At 39.4% G+C, this 24,664-nt stretch overlaps 1 protein-coding gene and 1 non-coding gene across 2 annotated transcripts; one reads left to right on the top strand and one right to left on the bottom strand.

Moving 5' to 3' along the window:
* The first annotated feature begins 1,403 nt into the window (after positions 1-1,403).
* LOC133818350 (glycerophosphodiester phosphodiesterase GDPDL3-like) lies at positions 1,404-6,844 on the top strand. Its single transcript, XM_062251150.1, has 9 exons — positions 1,404-1,954; positions 2,205-2,498; positions 3,092-3,207; positions 3,317-3,818; positions 4,071-4,109; positions 4,203-4,487; positions 4,930-5,072; positions 5,304-5,787; positions 6,191-6,844. Exons 1-9 carry the CDS (start codon positions 1,846-1,848, stop codon positions 6,487-6,489), a joined length of 2,271 nt encoding a protein of 756 aa, XP_062107134.1. The 5' UTR covers positions 1,404-1,845; the 3' UTR covers positions 6,490-6,844.
* Positions 6,845-11,997: 5,153 nt separating this feature from the next.
* LOC133820709 (small nucleolar RNA R71) lies at positions 11,998-12,104 on the bottom strand. The gene has a single exon (XR_009887110.1). It is a non-coding gene; the product is annotated as a small nucleolar RNA R71 (small nucleolar RNA).
* Positions 12,105-24,664: the final 12,560 nt, after the last annotated feature.

The raw sequence follows: 24,664 nt of genomic DNA, 5'->3' as shown, positions 1-24,664 counted from the left end.
TATCCCAAATACATGTCAATTTTAATTTTTTAGACAAAAATACATCTAACATTCAAACACTCATTTTCTCTCTCAATCTGAATCTAACATCTCTCACTCTCTCTCTCTCTCTCTCATTCTAATATTGTAGATCTGGAAAAAATTCTAAACTTAAAAAAAAATTATTTGAAACAGATATTTGAGTGAAAAAATATGAAACTCCAAAGTTTTCGTCAAATTTAATGACAAAGCATTGATTTTACATCGAAATTGCATCGAAAAAGTATCGTTTTGGCCAAAAATCAAAATTTTATGATTGCATCGCAACAGCATCGAAATATCATCGTTTTTGCATCGAAACATCATCGATGCACCATCGATTTTGCATCGAAAAAGCATCGTTTTGGCCAAAAAATAAGTTTTTATGATTGCATCGCAAGAGCATCGAAACACCATCGATTTTTCATCGAAAAAGCATCATTTTGGCCAAAAATCAAGTTTTCATGATTGCATCGCAACATCATCGAAACACCATCGATTTTGCATCGAAACATCATTGATGTACTATCAATTTTGCATCGAAAAAGCATCGTTTTAACGAAAAATCAAGTTTTCATGTTTGCATCGCAAGAATATCAAACACCATCGATTTTGCATCGAAAAAATATTGTTTTTTCCAAAAATCAAGTTTCATGATTGCATCGCAAGAGCATCGAATTGCATCAAAAAAACATGGTTCTAATGCAATTTAGATGCTTTTTTTATGGTATTTCGATGCAATTTCGATGTAAAATCGATAGTGCTTTGATGCTCTTGTGATGCAATCATGAAATTTTGGTTTTTGGCCAAAACAATGACTTTTCGATGCAAAATCGATGGTGTTTCGATGTTGTTGCGATACAATCATGAAAACTTAATTTTTGGTCAAAACGATGTTTTTTCGATACAATTTCGATGCAAAATCAATGCTCTATCATGAAATTTGACAAAAACTTTGGAGGTTTATATTTTTTAACTCAAATGTCAGTTTCAGATGAATTTATTTTAAATTTTGGAATTTTTTTCGAGATCTACAAAATTAGAATGAAAGAGAAAGTGAGAAATATTAGAGAGAGAGTTCAGATTGAGAGAGAAAATAAGTGTTTGAATGTTAGGAGTATTTTTGTCTAAAAAATTAAAATTGTTATATATTGAAGATAGTAATTTATATTGGTCTATTAAAAATTTTTACTAAATTATCATGGGTATAATATGAAATTTCCCTCCCACTTAACTAAATTTAGATGGTATAAAAATTGCATGTGACATTAATAAATTATAAATTTAAATGAATAGATATTTATTCATATCTATAAATAATATGAATAGTTAATTTTTATTTTTTTTAAAGTTTTGGTGGAGATGGATTCCTTAAAAAAAAAAACAATCCGGAGATATGGACCATTTCAAAAAAGAACAGAAAAGGGAGATTGAGATTGAGTTCACGGTCTTGTCAAATCTAGTTGCCAACTGTAGATTTGAGTATTCCCAATCGAAAAAAGAATATGATGTAAGTAGTTCCCACGTAGAGTACGACTCTTCATGGGCATTCTGTTGACCTCAAGGATGCTAACCAATAACTGACTGTCACGTCGTCACTTGCCAGATTGTGATTGTGCCCCTGCCCCCACCAAGAGCTGTCGTCCAATCATCGGCTTGACTAGGCTAACTTTGGTTCACAGTTCCATTCTTTCTTTATATACATTTTTGTTAATCTCTGTGACCAAGCCTCACACATTCTACGAGAAAACCTGAAGCTTCGACGGCAGAGATCGTCGGGAGTTGCAGAAGCTCATCTGATTCGCTGCCGAGGTCCACTTTCTGGCAATGTGTGACTCACGCGCTCTAGTTTCAGTTGCTCTTCTTTTTAGCTTGGTTGCAGCTTCGGTCTCTGCTCAGAAATCGAGTCCCAAGAGTCCATGGCAAACACTTAGCGGTATTTTGTTTTTATAGCTCTGTACTTCAAGGATAGATTGTTCTTTGGTGGGAAACTATGTTTGGATGCTGAGAAACCCGTGGAAAGATGAAATAAGGAAAAAATATATATATTATGGAATGTAGTTGATCGATTTACAAAAATGAATTTGAAACGGCTGACATGATAATCTAGAAGCTGCTTGTTTCTATGTGATATCTTGTTTTACGAGCTCAGCTATTGATCTCTATTTTTGTTATTTTATTTCCAGGGGACTCACCTCTGGTCATAGCCCATGGTGGATTTTCCGGGACATTGCCTGGTTACAGCTATGTTGCGTACAGCTTAGCATTGATAACTAGCCTACCCAATGTGGTGTTGTGGTGTGATGTTCAATTAACAAAAGATGCTGCAGGAATTTGCGCTTCAGATGTCAAGTTAGACAATGGCACTGATATTGCATATGTCTTCAATAAGAGGGATAAAGAGTACGTTATTGATGGGAAATCTACCAGAGGATGGTTCTCGGTGGACTTCACTCTTAAAGAGCTAGCCACTGTCAGCAGTAAGTATAAACTATTCTTGACATGTATCTTTTGGCTGTCTAACACTGTATATTTTGCTAAACAAATGGGATTTATTTATTCAAGGTATTTTCAAGTTGTGAATAAATTTTCATACCTAGATTTCCATGCTTATAGTCGCAGTTTATGATATTTTTGTTGGTGGTGGTTATCTTTATATGTTAAAAGTTTCATTTAGATTTATTAATAATGTCTTTTTTACAAAAGAAAAAATCTGGAATACTTGGGTTGCAAAGGGAGGATTGAGATCTTTATGAACACTTTTTTTTCCCACATCATCTCATTGGTTGAGATTATTATAATTGTTGTTACTTATTTTTCCAAATTCTTTCATGCAAACCATATACAAATTCATATTATTATGATCAATTAATTATTCATAATTCCTAGTCCATCTAACTCTTTCCATTCACATGGATAATGGATGCTTTTGCTATCGTTGAGATCTTATTTTATTCTAATTGTCCCGTTACTCTTGGATAGTACGACTTGATTGAACGGTGTAGTCCATATTTGTTGAAGATGGGTTGTTGAGAAACTCTTCTAACTTATGTTTTGTTTGTTATCCTCACAGTTAGTCAAGGAATCTATTCTCGCTCTCCTAGATTCGATGGAAATTTATTTCAAATTCTCACAGTTGATGAGATGGCTAAACAATTGAAACCACCAGGCATATGGTTGAATATTCAGGTACTTGAGACGACGCATTTTTGCCCACTTTAACCAGCTGCTTCTTTGGGTATACAGTTTCTGGTTTACCATAACAGTTTGAACCATATCATCTCTCCTGTTTTTGCAGCATGATGCATTCTTCAAGCAACAGAATTTAAGTATGAGAAACTATGTACTCTCTTTATCTAAAAGAGTAGTGATCAATTATATCTCATCGACAGAGTTGGGTTTCCTGAACAGTATTAGAGCAAGACTCAATACAAATGTGACAAAGCTGGTGTTTCGATTTCTTGGACAAGATGAGATTGAGCCTTCAACAAACCAGACATATGGTTCTCTCATGAAGAATCTTACAAGGATCAAGACATTTGCCTCTGGAATTATTGTCCCCAAAGATTACATATGGCCTATTGATACAAAATCTTATTTGGAACCACATACTTCTCTTGTCTCAGATGCTCACAAAGAAGGGTTGGAAATATATGCATCAGAGTTTGCGAGTGACATTCCTTTGAGCTATAATTATAGTTATGATCCAGTAGCTGAGTACCTAAACTTCATTGACAATGGTGACTTCAGCGTTGATGGTGTGCTAACTGATTTTCCAATAACTCCATCAGCAGCCATAGGTAATGTAGTGTTTCTGCCACAAGAATTTGGCTTATCTAATGATAAATTCTTTTCATGGCTATTTTAAAAAGTAAGAACAATACTTATAGTTTGACTAGAGGCAAGAAGTTTTACTCATTACCTATTCCATAATGGGAAGAATCTCAGAAAACCACTAGGTGAAACCTTCTTGTTTCTCTATGGAACATGACCATTTTTAAAAAATTTTTTTTTATCTATTTCAAACTGTTGACTTCTCTTTAAAACTGCAGATTGCTTTGCTCACCTTGGCAAAAATGCCACAGAACAAGGTATACCACTGTCTTTGTTTCTTCTAATTAAATTTTGAGTTTTGTCACTTTTTATTTCATTTCTAACCTGTTTTGCATTTTGTCTTGCTCCAGCAAAGCCTTTGGTTATTTCAAAATGTGGAGCCAGTGGAGACTATCCAGGTTGTACTGACAAGGCTTACTCCAAGGCAATTGATGATGGCGTGGATGTAGTTGACTGTCCAGTCCAAATGTCAAAGGATGGGATACCATTTTGCTTAAGCTCTATAAATCTAATAGATAGCACAGATGTGGCTCAGTCTGATTTTAGCAACCTTACAACAAGTATTCCACAGATTAAGGCTGGCATTGGAATATTTGCCTTCAACATGACATGGGATCAAATTCAAACTTTAAAACGTAAGTTCAAACCAATTCTCATGTGCATACTCATTTAGGTGTAGTATTTTTGAAATTTTATCATCGTTGAGTAATTACCAACTTATAAATATTGTCATTTAAAAAAATATTTATTACGACTCCAGAATTGCTGTCTTTGTAATCATGTAAATAGTGGAATCCATTTAAGCTTCGTGTTTATTCAAAAGCTACCACTGGTATCACCTGAAATTTTTTAAAACTTTACTAATGTTTCTATCTTTGGTATTCTTATCAGCTGGATAGGGTGAAATTAGAGCAAGCTATGTGCTTGATTCACCTCTTAGTTTGTTCTTAGATATAAGATGGGCTATTTATGTAGCATATTGGTATAGTATTTCCTTGACACTAATTGATGCAGAAGATCTCGTCTTGCAAAATTATTTAAAACCTATGTATATATTAATTTTCTGCTTACATGTAGCTATTATATCAAGCCCCTATTCGTCCCTCACACTGTACCGGAATCCAAGGAACATGAATGATGGCAATTTTGTGTCATTGTCTGATTTTTTGGCCATGACAAAGAAATCAAGCTCTCTTACTGGCATCTTGATCAGCATAGAGGTGAGTATTTTGCCATGTCTACTTTGATTTTTCAGGACGGATGGTTTTCTTAAAAGGGGTATTAAAACATTGAAAGATAAAATAAAAATGTGAGGTGAAAAATATTATTTAACAAGAAAGAATGCCTGGTTGACTTCAGATCAGAGTGATAGATGCATCCCAAAGCGGATCCTAATTCAAAATTTGTTTTATAATGATTGTTTCTGTTTTTTTTTCATTATTTTCTTTCAGCATGCAGCCTATCTAGCAAAAGAGCAGGGCTTAAGCGTAACTGAAGCAGTCATTAGTTCCCTGAGCGAAGCCAACTTCAACAATCAAACAGCCCTAAAAGTTATGATTCAGTCTACTAATAGTTCTGTTCTATCAAAGTTCCTAGGCAAAAATAATTATGAACTCGTGTACAAGATTGAAGAGAAAATCCGAAGTCTTGATGATGGCTCCTTGAAGGACATCAAGTCATTTGCTGACTCTGTGGTTGTTGACAAGGCCTCTGTCTTCCCAGATACTAAGTTATTTTTGACCGGTAGTACAGATGTTGTTAGTAAGCTTCAGACAAAGAACCTTTCTGTTTACGTCGAAACCTTCAGCAACGAGTTTGTTTCTCAAGCATGGGACTTCTTCTCTGATGCAACTGTGGAAATAAATTCCTATGTCATGGGAGCCAGTATTGACGGTGTAATCACAGACTTTCCTAAAACAGCTGCTAGATACAAAAGTAAGTACATAGTTCTACAAAAATTATTTAGATTTCCTCTTTCCATAGTTTGAGTGATGCAAGCCCATGTTTATGCTTTTTTTGACCATCAGCGTTTTTACTAGTCAGTTGATTTTTATATCTAAATTTTTGAAATCATTTTGCCTTGATTCAATACCAAACGCTATATCATCGGGATAAATAAAAAATCACCTGTAATGCACTACCTGTGTCATAGGATATAATGGCAGGTCGATGTATTTAATCTTATTTTAGAGAACAAGTAAAGGCCAATGCTGATGTTTTATATACAAATAAAGGTTAGCAGGAAACAAAGTAAAAGATGGAAAAGTATAGCATCCTTCTTTTTGGTTAGTATTTGGAGAGAAATTGAGCTAACTGAGGGTGCTTGAAACTAATACAGGAAACCGATGTTTGGGTCTAGGTGACAATACACCTGTTTACATGAGCCCCGCTCAGCCTGGCAGTCTCATACAACTCATCAGCCCTCCTGATATGCCACCATCTGAGGCACCAAACCCAGTATTGACATTGGATGATGTGTTGGAGCCGCCTTTGCCTCCTGTCTCACCAACCAGTTCAGTTTCTACGCCCAACTCTACAGCAGTGGCACCAACATCTCGCAATGCACAGCCTATGATTGCTGCTGGCTCGTTTCTATTGAGCTTAGCTATGCTCCTTTCTGCTCTTCTCTTGTTCTGAAACCGTACTGGTTTATAGCTTTGAACTCTCTTTCTGCCCAAGTATTTTGCCTAGTTAGGATATTTTCGCTGCTCCAATATACTATTATACTGATCGATTCTTTTTGCCTCTCTACCCCTGTTGTTGTTGTTGTAGATATGTTCATTCTTCTTCCAAATGTAAGTTTAGGAATAAAAACTATTTCACAGATACATGTCAGATAGAACATTTTAGTCAGCATTTTCTTTCCTTTTAATTGTTTTAAGACATTTATAATTATTATTCTTTAGTGTGTATTATAAGATAAATATTTGAGTCCTCAACTAGAAGCATGTTACATCTTGTTCATGCCTATATTTTTTCGTTCTTTCTGTTATGAGTTTTGTTAAAAATATTTACTTCAAATATTTTCAAGATAATGACTTCATATATGTATCGTTTTCAGCCTTGAGTTTTATTGGTTCATTATTAAATTCTTTGTGATATTAGCATGTTTATTTAGCTATATATATATATATTCTCAAATTAACTTGTAAACCAAGGGGTTAGGGCTGATTGCACAAGCTTGTTGGATTTTAATACTGTCATTAAATTTGGACATTGAATATTTATGTAATACTGATATATCTTTATTAGTTTATTACCAGTGTAATCAAATTTATGATCATGGGGACTCCGAAAAGACAAATTTTAAGTTTTCATTGTTCAAAACATTAAAAACTACACTCTTCACAGTTCACATATGTAAGGAAATTTAACTTCCTCGCACAAGCTTCTCATGCACAAACAAAGGTAAGAAAACCAGTAGGCACACAGCTTGCACAAACACAAGACAAAATCAGTAAGAAAAACAATAAAATAAACACTAAGAATTTATAGAGTTTCAGTACAAATAAACTTGATCCTACATCCTCTTTGAACTCATCTTGGAATGTTCTTCTCTGCACTATGAACAAAAATGTAGATTACAGTTTGTCACCACTTGAGACACCCAGCACTTGATTGATTACAATGCCTTAAACCTAAGCAAAACCCCAAGTACACTTGACCATGTACAAATAAATCTCTCACCAAAAGCCAAGTATTTAGCTCTCAAGTTCTCCCTATCTTTCTCTCTAAAATAACCTCAATATTTTACAAATGAAATCTGTTGTCTTGATAAATGAAACAAACATGACCAATTTATAGAGTTCGTACAATTGTCAAAACTTAAAAATACTAGAAATTGAACCTAGACTTATCTGGTAGACAAGACTAGAAGAAAATGAAGCCTTGCTGACTTGATTTGATGTTCAATGTAGACCAACCATTTTAACAAATTTCCACCTTGGCATTCATTAAGCATGGAGTATAGATTTAAACAACTCCCCAAGGATCTCAGTTCAACCATTAACTATCATCCATGATCAATTCTGAGCAAGCTTAGGCAGTAGTTAAACTTGCCCAATGGTAGTATATTAATTTAAGCATCAGCGAGATTCTCTTCTGTAAGAACTTTTTGAACATTTATCACACCTTTAGTGACCTTCTCACGTATAAAGTGATACTTGATTTCCATATGCTTAGTTTGGTCTTGAAATACTTGATTCTTACGCAGATGTATGATACTTTGACTATATGAAAAGATTGTAGATTTTCCCGTGAATACTTGTAATTCCTTTAGAAGATCTTGAATCCAAATACATTCTTTAATGGCTACAGTAGTAGCCATATATTCACCTTCAGTAGTTGAAAGTGAAACTGCATATTGTAGTTGAAACTTCCAACTCACACAATTCCCACTAACTAGAAAGTAATAGGTATTAGTAGACATTCTAGTGTCTCGATCTTCTGCATAATCAGAGTCCACAAATCCATTGATTTCAATCTGATTATGATGTCGCTTGTACACCAGCCCATGTCTAGTAGTATTAATCATTTCATAGCATCCCAATGAAGTCTTCCGGGATTCACCATGTATCTACTTAGAGCACTAATAGAGTGTGCTAGATCAGGCCTAGTGCAAACCATTAGATACATTATAGCTCCAACTGCATTAGCATAAGGCATCTTAGCCCTGTTTTCTTTTTCAGCTTCAATTTTAGGACAGTCGGCATTAGTAAGCTGAAATTGACATGTTAATGGTTGTTTGACAACTTTGTCACCCTTCATTGAAAACCTTTCTAGAACCTTATCCACATAAGATTTATGAGTTATGAAAATGGTATGTGTTGTTCTCTTCTTCTCTTGATTTCCATACCTAAAATCTTTGTAGTCATAACCAAATTCTTCATTTCAAATTATGTTTTAAGAATAGCCTTCAACTTATCCTTTTTGTCATGATTATTGCCAAAAAATACACATTTACTGATTTTAATAGTCAAAATAAAGTAAGTTTTAATTAATATTTTCATGGAATTAATTTGATTTAATTTATAAATGAAAATATTTAATTTTAATTTAGTTTGTTTTATTTTGTAGGATTTAATTGGTATATTTGGCACTTGGAAACAAAGAAAAAAAGAAGAAAGAAGCAAATAAAGTTGAAGAAACAAAGAAAATGTGGCATTTTTGGAGCCAAAAGGCCTAATCCGAAGGCCCAAGCCCAACATCATCTGCCTTTTCTTCTCCTTGCCCAGCCGCCAGGTGTCATCGTCACAGCCCGCCATGCGTTGCCTAGGGTGCCCAACTGCTGCCTCCAGCGTGCGCCACCTGTTCGCGTCCCAGCCCCAGCCGACCCGCGTGACCCGATGACCCGCCTGCTGACTCGATTTGGTTGCTCCATTTCCTTCAGCCAACCTGTCCACATGGCTCCCTTGCATTGGCTGTTATTTGGTCAAAATCCACCAATAGCCATAGTGTTTCCAGCCCATATTTTGTGTGTGTTGGGTCTTGCACCTTTCCATTTTGAGCTCTTAAGCTCATATTTTGTGGTGTTTTAGAAAAAAGGCAAAATGATCATTCACCAAAATAGCTAGGTTAATATTAATAAAAAGATTTGATTTTTCAAAATCATATTTTATTATTAATATTTCAGATTTATTTTGTAACCCCATTTGTTGTTTAAATTTCTTTTTAGTCATTTTCTCCCTCTATAAATAGAGATTTTTCATTCACATTTGGTATGTAATTTTGAGAGAAAATAAATTATAGCAAAATTTCTACTCGCTTTCTTCTCATATTTTCTACTTAGAATTTTGTGAGAATCATGAGCATAATGACCTAATCTTCTTGGGAAGGTGAGGGATGATTCCATATGCTAGTGATGTTATTTTGCTACTTTGATTTACTATGTTCTTAATATAATGTATTTGAGTTATTTATGTTATTTCATCTTCATCTCTATTTTGTTATCTTTATTTTACTTGTGCTAATAGTATATAAGATTAGTCATGTTCTTTCTATGTGCTTCTAATTAGTAAAAGTAATATTGATGCACAATTTTATGTCTATTCTTCTATTGCATTATTGCCCTTGGGTATTTTGTCATTTTTAGATTTTTCATAAGATTAGCATTGTGCTTTTAAAGTAAAGAACTTTACAACTCAAATGAACTTTTGTTAGAAAATAATATGGACTTTAATGTTAGATTTTCCAAGTAAATGTTTTGGATGTGAACTATTTACTTGTGTATTTTTGTAAATCAAGTAACTAAGTAACCAAACAAGCATATGGATGATTCTTGAAACCTTTCTATTTATCAAACTCTTGATTACACCTTACTTTCATTTCACTTATCTCATTTTATCATTTCATAAAAAAGACAACACCAAAATCGCAAATCTATTTTCATTTCCATTTTTATTTATTTCATGATACTAACTTTTTGTGTTATTTTCTACTAATATTTTGGTTTTAGGTTATCTCATTGTGGATCGACCGCCTGATTTTACTACAACTACTGCTTAGTGGTAGTCACATTTTGGGCGTTAAACAAATTTTGGTGTTGTTGCCGGGGGGGGGTAGTTTTCAAAGGTTTAGTGAAATTTTTACCAAAATGTTAGTAACTTTATTTGTATTTTTGTTAGTATGAATAATTGTGTTAGCATAGTGTTCTTATATTTGTGGGTTGTATTCTTTTTTATTTACTAATTTTTAGTTGATTTGAATATTAAAAAAAACAAAAAAAATTATATTTTTTTAGTTATATCTCTTTTCTTATTATATATATATATATATATATAAAAAAAAACAAAAAAAAAGTAGAGAAAAAAAAACGTAAAAAGATATATATATATATATTTATTTTATTTTTTTCCTTTCTTTTTTCTGTTGGTTACAAAAAGGGAATTATATATATATAATTTTTTTTTCTTTTTAGTTAATTCTTATTCCATTTTTCAATCTTAATTTCTTTTCTTTTTTTAGTTTAATAAATATTTTAAAAAAAGATTAAGCTTGCTATTTTATCTTCAATTCAATCATATTTTCTTTATTTTATTTTTGTATTGATTATTTTGTGGCTTTAGGTTCCTTAGTTTAGGCTTTTCTTTTTCTTTGCCTTAGTTTTCCTTAGAATTTAGGTTTTCCACAAAAAAAAAACATAAAATTGTTCATAAAATCTCAATCATAAAACGCTTAGTATTGGGAGCAATTGTGTAGTATTACAAATGGTAGAAACTGATATTGTTCTGTCTAGAAAGATTGGTTGTTAAATAAGGTTTGTGATAGCGTTACCCCCCACACTTACTTGGGAACCCTGGGGAGTTCTGTCTAGGCAAGTGTGAGTCTAAAGCGGTACCTTGACAACCTTCCCAATCGGCCTAGGAATATTTCGAGCATATACCTTTGCACTATTACATTGTTGAACTTATTGCGATAAAAAAACCAAACTTGTTCTGTCAAAATAAGCAATTTCACTTAGCTTAAAGGTTGTTTGGTTGAAAAGGTTTAACTTGTGATCCACCATACTAACTCAGTAACCTCAGGGAGTTTTAGTAAGGCGTTGGAGATCACCCCAGAAAACCTCCAAATCTACCTGGGATCAAGTTTAACAAAAAAATATAAATAAAAAAAACACATAAAATAAATATAATTATGATTTCCGAGAATGGATGAATCATCACGAAACTTCTAGTGACACTTCTTCCAATTCATCCAACACTCCTTTCGGAACTCCTTCCACCAATACTGCTTCTCCACAAACTTTAGCTGATAATAATTCATTCCCAGTGCCTCGTAATGATGAAATCCAACCAAGAACTCTCAATGACTACCTCCATCCTACTCGCACTTCCACGCCTTCATGCATTATCTTCCCTCCTAATATGCCCACATTAAACTTTAAACCTGGCATGATTCAACTCTTGCCCACATTTCATGGAATAGAAAACAAAATCTCATACGTGCATATTAGAGAACTCGAGGAGGTAGTAGCCACGTTCTATAATAGAGCTGAAAATGCCGATTCTGTGCGACTAAAGTTCTTCCCTTTCTCCTTGAAGGACAAAGCAAAAAGCTGGTTATACTCTGAGACCTAGGTCTATTGGAACATGGGAGGAAATGACCAAATCCTTCTTTCTAAAGCACTTCCCTAGCCATAAGACCAACAGTCTAAAACGAAAAATTTCTACATTTTCCCAAAAGGACAATGAACCGTTCTATCAAGTTTGGGAAAGATTCAAGGATCTGTTGAATCAGTGCCCGCACCATGGCTATGAGAATTGGCGTTTGGTCAATTACTTCTATGAAGGCCTCACGAGTCGTGAACGCCAGTTTGTAGAAATTTTATGTAATGGCGAATTCCTCGAAAAAGAGCCAGACAATGCTCTTGAATATCTCGAAGAAACCGCGAAAAATCTCACACTTGAACTGGTCCAAGTGCTACTGATAGCACCAACCGACACAAACCATCTGGGATATATCAACTTCGAGAAGAGGATATTATTAAGGCCCAACTTGATGCTTTGGAAAATAAATTTGAGGTCTTAATGACGAAAAATGGCCAAAAACCACACATGATTGCTCAAACGAAACTGCAAGAATCTTGCTTTGTTTGTGGAGGGATGTAGCATTTAGCTAAGGACTGCTTAGCTTTTAATGAAATGAGGGGGGGGGGGGGGGGGGGGGGGGGGGGGTTATGAGGAGCAATACAATGCCTTAGGGGCATATAACAAGCCATTCTCCCATACGTACAACCTTGGTTGGAGAAACCACCCAAATTTCAGTTGGAGAGATTCCAACCAAGCTCAATCGTCTGGAAGCCAATGGAGAAATGAGCAACAAGTTCAACCATCAAAGGTGTATTTTGCACCTCAATACAATGCTCATCCACAACAAAATTCTCTCGAGAATACCCTTCATGCATTCATAGAGGAACAATCCAAACTAAATCGCCAAATGATGGAAGAAATCAAGGAAATGAAATGTCAATTCTCAAAATTGACTGAATCCTTGGCCATTATGGAAAAAGGCAAACTTCCTTCTCAACCAAAATTCAATGTGCAAGGCCAACACATGGCCCAATCTTCAAATTCTAATGACCAAAATGTTAAGGAAGTAAATTCCATCACAACTAGAAGTGGTAAAACTTTGCAAGACCCACCCATAAAATCCAACTCTCCCAATACTCTAAAAGTTATTCCCGAAAATCCACCACACAATGCCTTTCCAAAAGTACCATTTCCCCAGGCTTATTGCGAAACTTCCTGATAACCGAGCTGAAATCCTTGAGCACTTGACACAAGTGAAGATTAATCTTCCTTTGCTTCACATCATAAAACAAGTGCCGACTTATGCCAAAATCATCAAGGATCTATGCACTACAAAAAAGGAAGCACCATGTCAAGAAGATTGCTTTCTTAACTGAGCAAGTAAGTGCGGTGATTGAACAAAAGACACCGCCAAAATACAAAGATCCCGGCTGTCCTACCATTTCTTGCCTAATTAGGACCCATGAAGTCAGCCAAGCTTTACTTGATCTTGGCTCGAGTGTAAATCTCATGCCTTACTCTGTATACTCACTACTCGGTCTTGGAGAAATGAAACCAACATCTGTTGTGCTACAACTTGCTCACTGCTCCACCAAAAAACCTAGGGTATAGTTGAGGATGTTTTGGTTTAAATTGAAAAATTGTATTACCCCGTTGAATTTCTTCTTCTTGATACCCAATCTGTGGTAAACATGGAGTCTAAAATTCCTATTATCCTTGGAAGACCATTCCTGGCTATTGCAAATGCTTTGATCAATTTTCGGAATGGCCTAATGAAGATATCATTTGGAAACATGACTCTTGAAGTCAATACCTTCCACATCAGGTAACAACCCCGAGAAGATGATAAATGCTATCAAACATTCATGATTGACACTTTAATTCCCAAGGAGGTTCAATTGCGAAGCAACTTCGATAATCTTGATGAACTCCTCCTTTTGTCTCAAAATGAAAGTCCCGGTTCTATTGAGTCTACTCTTGCAATATCAGATCACATAGACTCACGCAATAGAAGGACTCAATTTTGGCAACCTTTCTTTGAAGAGCTACCTCGTGAGAGGGCACAACCGAAAACTTTAGCCGAAGAGGTTCCAATTGTTCAATTGGCCCAAATTCCCAAGGGTTTAAAACATGTCTTCTTGGGAGACGGTGAAAAATCATCTCGTATAACCTTCAAAATTCTCAAGAATTGCAGTTACTCAAGCTACTGTGAACACATAAATTTGCGATAGGTTGGACGCTTTCTGATATCAAAGGTATTAGCCCTTTAATTTGCTCCCATCGAATCAATCTAGAGGATGAGGCTATCCCTCAAAGAGATCCTCAAAGGCAATTGAACCCCACAATGAAAGAAGTTGTAAAAAATGAAGTTTTGAAATTGCTAGACACTGGGATCATCTATCCAGTGCCCGACAGCAAGTGGGTTAATCCTACTCAGGTAGTACCCAAGAAATCTGGTGTCACTATGTTCCTAAACGAAAAAAGGGGTCCTTGTCCCCACAAAATCTATGACAGGGTGGCGCATGTTCATTGATTATTAAAAATAAATGTCGCCTCCTACAAAGATCATTTTCCACTCCCATTCATTGATCAAATCCTTTAACGTGTAGCTGGTCATCTATTCTATTGCTTTCTTGATGGCTATTCTGGCTATTATCAAATTGAGATTGCATTAGAGGATCAAGATAAAACCACTTTCACTTGTCCCTTTGGCACTTTTGCTTTCCGGTGTATGCCATTTGGCTTGTGTAATGCACCAGCTACATTCCAAAGATGCATGATGAGCATCTTTAGTGACATGATTGAAAAATCAATGGAAACATTCATGGATGACCTAACCATTTTTGGAAATTCCTTTGACATATGTCTTCTTCATCTTGAAGTTTGGGAGAAATGCCACTTCATGGTATCTTCTCACATAGTCTTAGGCCACATTGTTTCTGAAAGAGGAATTGAGGTTGATCAATCCAAAGTCAACCTTATCTCCAACCTGCCTACTCCTAAGACTGTCAAAGACGTTAGGCCATTCCTTGTTCATGCTGGTTTCTATAGGAGGTTCATACAAAAATTTCAATGATTGCTCGTCCACTAAGAAACCTCCCAGCCAAAGATATCACTTTTGAGTGGACACCTAAGTGTGAGGAATCATTCCGATCACTTGTAAATTCAATCACATCCGCTCCCATCATTCAGTCACCCGATTGGAGTCTTCCTTTCAAGATCATGTGTGACACCAGCAACTTTACCGTGGGAGCTGTGCTAGGACAACAGAGGGAGGGGAAACCCTTTGTTGCCTATTATGCAAGCCAAACTCTCAATAGTGCTCAAATGAACTATTCCACTACTGAAAAAGAGTTGCTTGGCGTCGTCTTTGCCCTTGACAAATTTTGATCTTATTTGATTGGATCACCTATTACAATCTTCACAGATCACTCCGCCCTTAAGTATGTCCTTTCCAAAAAGGATGCTAAGGCGCGATTAATACGGTGGATCCTTCTCTTGCAAGAATTTGATATAACGATCAAAGACAAGAAAGGTGTTGAAAGTGCCGTCGTAGACCACTTGTCTCGACTTGAATTCAGCGATCCCGCTGATGGTCCACCTATTCATGATGATTTCCTCGATGAACAATTGCTTTCTGTTGCTAAGTTACCGTGGTATGCTCACATTGTGAATTACTTAGTAATAGGTGAACTCCTATATGAATGGAGTTCACAAGACAAACACAAATTTCTGGTCGAGGTGCGCAATTTCTTTTGGGATGACCCATAATTATTAAAGTATTGCCTCGACCAAATCATGCGAAGATGCATCCATGACGATGAGGTGTCTATTGTGCTGAATTTTTGCCATAATGATGCTTGTGGTGGTCACTTTTCTGTGAAGAAAACTAGTGCAAAAATCTTACAATGCGGTCTTTACTGACCCACTTTGTTCAAAGAAACCAATGATTTCTGTCATTCTTGTATAAGGTGCCAAAAGTTAGGTTCCTTATCCCGTCAGCACATGATGCCCTTGAACCCAATTCTTGTTATCGAAATATTTGATTGTTGGGGGATAGACTTTATGGGACCCTTTCCACCTTCTTTTGGCTACCTTTATATTCTTCTCACTGTGGATTATGTTTCCAAATGGGTTGAGGCCATAACTTGTCAAACCAATGATAACGCTACAATTGTCAAATTCTTAAAAGAAAATGTGTTGTCAAGGTTCGGTACTCCTCACGCTATCATCAGTGATCAAGGCACTCATTTTTTCAACATATCTTTTGAAGCTCTTATGCGCAAGTACGGTGTACTTCATAAAGTTGCAAATGCCTATCATCGATAGACTAATGGTCAAGATGAGTTAGCCAATGGGGAGATAAAACACATTTTGGAAAAGACGGTAAATCCCGACTGCAAAGATTGGTCTACACGTCTTCTAGACGCTCTTTGGGCATACTGCATTGCTTTCAAATTCCCTCTTGGGATGTCTCCCTATCAGCTTGTCTTTGGAAAAGCCTATCATTTACCTTCCGAGCTTGAGCACAAAACTTATTAGGCCATCAAAGCCCTAAACTTTGATCTGAATGCTGCAGGTATCAATCGCAAACTCCAACTGTCTGAAATTAAGGAGTTGCGAAACGATGCCTATGAAAATTCCAGGATTTATAAAGTGAAATTTAAAATCGCCCACGATAAAAAAATCCTACAAAAACACTTTGAGCCAAATCAAAAAGTGCATCTGTATGATTCTTGCTTGCACTTGCACCCTAGAAAATTGCGATCGTGATGGACTGGTCCATTTGTAGTGAAGCAAGTATTTCCCAACGCAACTGTTGAGGTCAAGGACCCAACCGATGGGAGAATTTTTCGAGTCAATGGCCAAAGACTGAAGTATTACATTGAGAGTGTGAGTCATGTTTAAGAGGTCCTTCTTATGGACCCAATTTATACACTCTGAAGTTTTGAATAGTTTTTTTTTTTTCTGTGTCTTTCTTTTATTTTTGTATGTTTTTTTTTTTTTTGTATTTTGTTTGTTTTGGGGTATTGTTATCAGACTATTTACGCTCTCGCCTCATGGACATGATCATCATCTAGGTGTTCTCTTTCCCTACCTTTTTCATTGATTATTCATTTTGACATTGAAGACACTGTCTGATTTTTGGTTGGGGGTGGTGAGCATTCATTTGGAAAATCTTATTGTCGTGTTGAATTTTTAAGTCAATTTTTTTTTCAAAATCTTCCAAGCATGAGTACAACTTGTTGGTTTGAGTCCATTTTTACTATGTTTAGTGTACGCCCTGAATATCAGCACGTACTTTATTAAGGCAACTCGGGCAAAGCGAACTAACAAAAAGCCATAACCAATGCGCCACATGTTCACAATTCATCCGGGGAAATTTGGTACGATCCCCTAAACAAATAGCTCGAGCTGATGAATGATTTAGCAGCTTATCACCTGGAACCATTGTATAAACATAATACCAAAAAACACGAGCTAGCTTTAAATTAAGCTCGTGGTACATTAGAGGCCTGACATACCCCAGGATCTTTGTAAAGTTGACCATGCAATATAAACGTGCCTATAACAGACATCGCGTGTCTGTTTAATTCCCGAATTCCTGGATACGCAATTTAAACGTGCGTAATCAGACATCACACGCCTGATTAAGGCCATGCGGCCCATTACCTTTTTTATCTGATTGATTAGACCACACCTCAGTGTAAAATTTAGATGTTAATCATCAATATCGCAGAAATGATGTGAAGGATCAAGAGATCATGGGATGACCCCAATACCTACCCAGAGATCATTCTCCTATAAATACCAGGATCCTGGGTAATGCAAGGGGTTGGATTCTTTCTGTAATGCAAATACTTTGTAAAAATAGCAAGAGAGAAAAACAGTAATAACATTGACTCGTGGACTAGGGGGATTTTAACCTCCGAACCACGTAAAAAGGAATGATCATTTTTCCTTCGTAGTTGGCTTCCAACATCCTTGAGTATTATCATTTTCTTATTACGGTTTATCATTAAGCACTAATCCTTCCTAGTTATTCATATAATTCACTGTTGGCGAAAAATCGCGTCAATAGTTTGGTGCTTTTCATTGAGAGGATTTAGATTAGTGCTATCACAAAAAATTTATCATGGTGGTCACTTGTTCGAGACATGGTAACGAGGCGAATCAACATGGGGGGCAGGAGGCTCACCATACCGCCGTATCCAACGAACAAGACCCGGAGATCCAACAACGATCAGGGAAACAGCCGATGGGCCATGACGACACCGAGAGTTCAGCGCCCCTACCGCCAAATCCGAACCCAGGTTACATGACGATGGTGGAAATGGAAAACATGTAGTTGAGGAGCCATCTAGCTAAAGAAAATAAGAAAATCGAGGAAGTCTTGGCCCGGCTACCCCCTCTTTCAACTGACGTTAACGTTAGAAAGAGGCAAGGCAGGACTCACGAGTCCCTCCAGGGTAGTCAGCCCAAGCCCAATCGATCGGTTAGAACCTCAACCCAGAGTTCTATGCCCATGTTGTACCATCCCCAGGAAACGATGTTTGATGATTTTCCCAGGGTCCATCAACGAGTCAGCCGGTTAGTCAGAACTTTAACCCCAAGTTCAGATCCACAATCGAATGCACCCAGGAGAGCTCTCGATGGTTCAAGAAGGAGATCTGGGGGGAGCTCGCGTGGCCAACCTGCTCCAGCTAGCCCCCCCCCCCCCCTCCCCTCGCGCAGTGATCGGATCGCCAGATGCAGAGGGATGGAGGCACTGGAGCAGAGAGACCGTGGGCTAGTTTGGTCCGATCTGACGGAACTAGAGTTGCATCACCAATCAGACATCCTCCTTCACCGATAAGATATCCATCTCCCCCTCATCCTGCTCGAGACATTCTTGCATAGGGAAATAGCAGGAGGACTCTTCCTCCCGCTGTTCCTGCTCATCACCCGCGAGCACACGGAAATGTCCCAGATCCTCACCCTCGACAGCAGGCTCTGAGCTTTTCCAATGGGAGATATTGGACCGAAAGCCACCGAAGTGGCAGATCTGGTGGAGACCTGAGAAATCATCTAAGTTCGGCACAAAGCCCTCGAGCCGCCCTGTGAACCGACCTTCGAGATCGCCTCAACTCGCAGAGGGGAGAGCCGACCAAAAACGAAAGTCATGCTCGCTGAGAGGATGGTCCTTTCGAAATACGTGACAACAGGAATGTCCCACCAAACCAAGCTCAAGCTTGGAGGGACAATAACCCGCCTAGCGCGTACAATGGGACGGGAGCTGTTGAACAGCCCCAGAACAACCCAGGGATCAAAGACCAAACCCTCAAAAGGTTAGCTCAAATGGAGGAACTAATGAAGACACTCCTATCAGAGAAAGGAAAAGATGAATATGACTCGGGGGACGAGCTCGAGCTTTTTACCCCCAACATCGCAGCAACAGCGTACCTGCCAGGTTTCAGGATGCCCCATCTATCCAAATTCGATGGGGACGAAGATCCATCAGATCACTTGGGGATGTTCAACACCCTGATGATGGCCCATAATATCAGACCCGAGCTGAGATGCCTAGTATTCCCTTCGACTTTGATCGGGCCAGCTAGGCAATGGTTCAAGCAATATAAGAAACATTCTATCAGCTTATGGAAAAGTTTCTCTACCGATTTCAAGAGGGAATTCTGAGACTCTCAAGCAGTTTGCGTCAAGGTGGATTCTCTGGCAAACGTGAAGCAACATCTCAGAGAACCCCTAAAGGCTTATCTGAGCAGGTTTGCCAACGTTGCGGCCCGAGCTAGAGACACGGACGAAAGTTCCAGACTCATGGCTATGAGAACTGGAATTCTTGTTGGGGGCGATCTGTGGAAAGAAATCCAGAGGAAAGGTGTCAGCACTGTGGATGAATTCCTGAACAAGGCCCAAAGATGGATAAACTTGGAAGAAGCGCGATCATCGGTCGCGGGAATCGGCCAAGTCTCTGACCAGCCCGCTGGAGCGGAAACGGACGTCGTAACAACGACTCAAACCGTTCCCCAAAATAACCAGGGGGAGGAAGCAAGAGAAAGGGAAGTGGTGAGGGCGGCCAGCACGGTCCAAAGAAGAACAAGCCCGTGGAGAAGTTCAAACCGGTCTACGCGGCTTATACCGACCTCACAGACACTAGAGAGCGCATTTTCCTGGCGAATTATGCCCGCCTTCCCTGGAAAAACCAGAGCCCTTGAAGAATCAGAAGGCAAAGAGAGACCCTTCCAAATTCTGTCGACTCCACAACAACATCGGTCACAACACCGATGATTGCAGGCATCTGAAGGATGAGATCGAGACACTCATCCGGGTCGGACCCCTGGCTCAGTATGCCCGAAATCAGGTCACTCCTAATCCACCCGCCAGGCAAAACATTCAATCAGCTCTGGAAAGTCCCAGCAAATCCGACCTGAGCCCAAGTGGGTCAGGAAATCCCTCCTCCAATAATAGGAAGAGAGATAACCACCATTTCTGGAGGCCCCCATCTAGCAGGCTCGAGCAGAGGTGCCCAGAAAAGGTACATCAACGAATTGAGGTCTCACAATGGAGTCGAGTTCGTCCCAGAGCAGCACATACCTAAATAGCAGCGATTGGAGAGACAGCCAATCAGTTTTACTGAAGAAGATGCTAGCCATGTCCAGTTCCCGCATAACGATCCTCTAGTCATAACCGCCTAGCTCGCCAATCGAAGAGTTAGGAGGATACTAGTTGATAATGGGAGTTCAATGAACTTGTTGTTTCGGTCCACGCTAGAAAAAATGGGGCTGTCAGTAACCGAGCTGAAGGCCACTTCCATCATGTTGCATGGGTTTTCTGGTGAAGGGTCTGCAATGATAGGAACAATCGAGTTGGTAATAACCTTGGGAGAGGGACTGCGAACTATCTCCAAGCTCCTCGAGTTTGTGGTCATCGATTGTCCCACTGCGTACAATGCAATTTTGGGTCGACCTACGTTGATGGCATTTGAAGCTATAACTTTTATCTGCCACCTCGCAGTCAAATTCCCCTCCTCTATGGGGATATGTACGGTCTGGGGCGATCAGCTCACTACCAGGGAATGCTATAGCATTTCCATGAAGGGAAAATCACAACCCGGGCAGTAGACGATGGCCATTCAGGGCAGAAGCGAGGAGCCCCATGAAGTGAGAACTGGCCCTGGGATAAAGGAATCTCAGCCAGCCGACGACGTAGGTACCACCCTGAGTGACGATATCGACCCTAGAATTGGCGAAGATAGGTCCGAGCTCCAGGCTATCGAAGAGCTCGAAGAGGTAAACATCGATTCTAAAGACCATTCGAGGGTGGTTAGGCTCAGGAAAAACCTTGGTGATGAGAGAAAAGCGGAGCTGCTGAAATTCCTGCAAGGAAATCTAGACGTTTTTGCCTGGTCTCATGAAGACACAGTAGGGATCAGCCCGAGCATCATCATGCATACCCTAAACTTGGACAAAAGCGTGCCTGCGAAGTCGCAGAAACAGAGGCGTCTGGGCACGACCCGAGCTGCGGCAATGGAATAGGAAGTCGCTCGACTTTTAAAATGCGGCTTTATCCGTGAGGCAAAATACCCGATCTGGGTCGCCAATCCTGTTCTGGTCCCAAAACCTAATGGAAAATGGCGGACCTGCATCGACTTCTCTGACCTGAATAAAGCATGTCCCAAGGGCTTCTTCCCCTTACCAAGAATTGACCAGTTGGTGGACGCCACAGAAGGGCACGAGCTCATGTCCTTCATGGATGCGTACTCTGGTTATAACCAGATCGCAATGAATCCTGCGGATTAGGAGCATACCAGCTTCATGACTCCAACCAACATTTATTGTTACAAAGTCATGCCCTTCGGACTGAAGAACGCGGGAGATACATATCAGAGATTGGTCAACATAATGTTCGCTAATCAAATCTGGAAAAACATGGAAGTGTATGTTGACGACATGTTGGTCAAGTCAAAAACTGCCGATGACCATGTTCCCAATCTGAGGGAATGTTTTGAGATCCTGAGGAAGTATGGTATGAGGTTGAATCCCCAAAAATGTACCTTTGGGGGTGGCGTCAGGAAAATTTCTGGGTTTCATAGTCAACACGAGGGGGATAAAGGCGAACCCTGACAAAATCAGATCACTACTTGAAATGCCATCGCCCCGGTCGCAAAAAGACGTCCAGAGTCTGATAGGAAGGGTGCTAGCCCTTAATCGGTTCATTTCCATGTCTACCGACAAGTGTTTGCCATTCTATAACTTGCTCCGGGGGAATAAAAAGTTTGAATGGACCGAAGAATGTGAGCGGGCCTTCCTCGACCTAAAAACACATTTAGCCAAGCCGCCAGTGTTGTCTAAGCCAATGGCAGGAGAGCCTCTTTTTCTTTACTTAGCTGTTACGAAAGATGCGGCTAGCGTCGTGCTGGTCCGAGAAGAGGACCGGGCTCAAAAGCCAGTCTATTACATTAGAAAAAGGCTTCTCAGAGCTGAATCGTGGTATCCGTTAATAAAAAAAATGGCTTTCTGCCTTATCACGACCTCCAAAAAGCTTAGGCCGTATTTCCAGTCTCATTAAATCCACGTCATGACCAATCAACCTTTAAGGCAGGTGCTACAGAAACCTGAGGCATCGGGGCATCTTTTGAAATGGGTCATCAAGCTTAGCCAATTTGAAATACTGTACGTACCACAGACTGCAATCAAAATCCAAGCCCTGGATGATTTCATGACTGAATGCACTAGATTCCAAGAGGAACCTGGGGAAGAACCGGTTCAGGCTTTGTGGAGAGTCTTTGTGGATGGTTCCTCTAATGAGAACGGGTCCGGAGCTGGAATTATTTTGATATCCCCGGAGGGACATCGTTTCCACTCCACGTTACAGTTCAGATTCGAGGCGTCAACCAACAAGGCCGAATACGAAGCTCTATTGGCTGGGCTTAGAGTGGCCAAGGAGCTGAAGGCCAAGGCCATCCAGTGCTACAACGATTCCCAGCTCGTGGTAAACCAAGTATTAGGGGAATACCAAGCGCGGGGAACGAAGATGGCGGCCTACCTGGCCAAGGTGAAGAAGGAGCTGTCTGAATTTGAATACAGCCTAATCGGGCAGATCCCACGTGAGCAGAATGCCAATGCTGATGCTCTAGCAAAACTCGCTACCTCCAGGGAAGCCGAGACCTTGAGCCTGATACCGGTGGAATTCTTGGAAAGACCAAGCATGGTAGAGGATACAAGGGAGATCGAGATGATCGATGCCAGACCAACCTGGATGACTCCCATAGTCGAGTACCTTACAATAGGGAAGTTACCCAATGAGTGAAATAACGCAAGGAAGATACTCTATCAAGCTTCGAGGTATACAGTCATAGATGGAACGTTGTACCGGCATGGCCTCTCTCTGTCTCTTCTGCGATGTGTTCTGCTAGAGGAGGCTAAAACTATTTTGCAGGAGGTGCATGAAGGCTTTTGTGGAGATCACGTTGGGGGGCAAAACCTGGCCTTGAAGATATTGAGGAAAGGATATTATTGGCCCACTCTATCAAGGGACTCAATTTCCTACGTCCAAAAATGTGACAAGTGCCAACGGTTTACCACGATCGTCCGAGCTCCACCAGTCGAGTTGAAGATGATCTCGTCCCCATGGCCATTCGCGGTCTAGGAAATTGACTTAATTGGAACCCTGCCCACGGGAAAAGGAGGAGTTCGCTATGCAGTAGTGGCCATTGACTATTTCACAAAGTGGGGAAAAGAAGCCAAGCCCCTGGCAACGATAACGTCAAAGAGAGTCCTCGATTTTGTGGTTAGGAATATCGTATGCCGGTTCAGACTGCCAAGGAAGATCGTGTCAGACAATGGAACCCAGTTTGATAACGACCTCTTCACCAAATTTTGTGGAAGACACAGCATAATTAAGAGTTTTTCCTATGTGGCCTACCCCCAGGATAATGGGCAGGTCAAAGCTGTGTACAAGACGCTCAAGGCAAGCCTTAAGAAGAGGCTGGACGAGGCCAAGGGAGTTTGGCCCAAGCAGCTCCCGCAGGTGCTATGGGCATACCGGACCTCACACCGAACTTCGATGGGGCACACCCCTTTTTCCCTGACTTTCGGAAGTGGGGTCGTCCTTCCTGTCAAAACAAAGATAGCCACGCACAAGATCCAGACCTTCAGCTAGGAGCAAAATGACAAATTGCTCAGTGCGTCCCTCGACCTAATTGATGAAAAGCGAGAAGATTCACAGCTATGGCTCGCGCATTATCAACAGAAAATCACTTGTTACTTTAATTCAAAGGTTAAGAAACATGTCTTTGGATTAGGAGACCTGGTACTCCGAAGGGTGTTTCTAGCGGCCAAGGACCCCAAAGATGGTGCCTTAGGCCCGAGCTGGGAAGGGCCCTATCAGATCATCGAAATCGTACACGAAGGTACTTTCAAATTGGCCCGGCTTAATGGAGAAATGGTACCATGGACCTAGAATGCTATACATTCGAGAAAGTATTATCAGTAATTAAACCTCTTGTCTATGTAAGGCTTGCATTTAAGAGCCAATTAATTATAAAAAAAATGAGGGTGTGTATGGTTTCATTTGTGTCTGTGTACAATTTCGTTTGTTTGTTAGTTCAAAGTAAACTAGCAAGTCCACTTCCCGATTACTTGGGGGGCAGATCATCCGACGACCAGGTTCTAAAACTTAGAAGTTGGTTAAATTGATTATCCAGTGTGTTTTTCTAAAAAACACACGATGTCGATAAAACTAACGCGAACTAAGTTTTTAAAATTAAATATCCTGGACACGACTAG

The sequence above is a fragment of the Humulus lupulus genome, chromosome 2 (genome assembly GCF_963169125.1).
Source record: "Humulus lupulus chromosome 2, drHumLupu1.1, whole genome shotgun sequence".
Lineage (NCBI taxonomy): Eukaryota > Viridiplantae > Streptophyta > Magnoliopsida > Rosales > Cannabaceae > Humulus > Humulus lupulus.
This window is presented reverse-complemented; position numbering and strand designations above follow the sequence as displayed.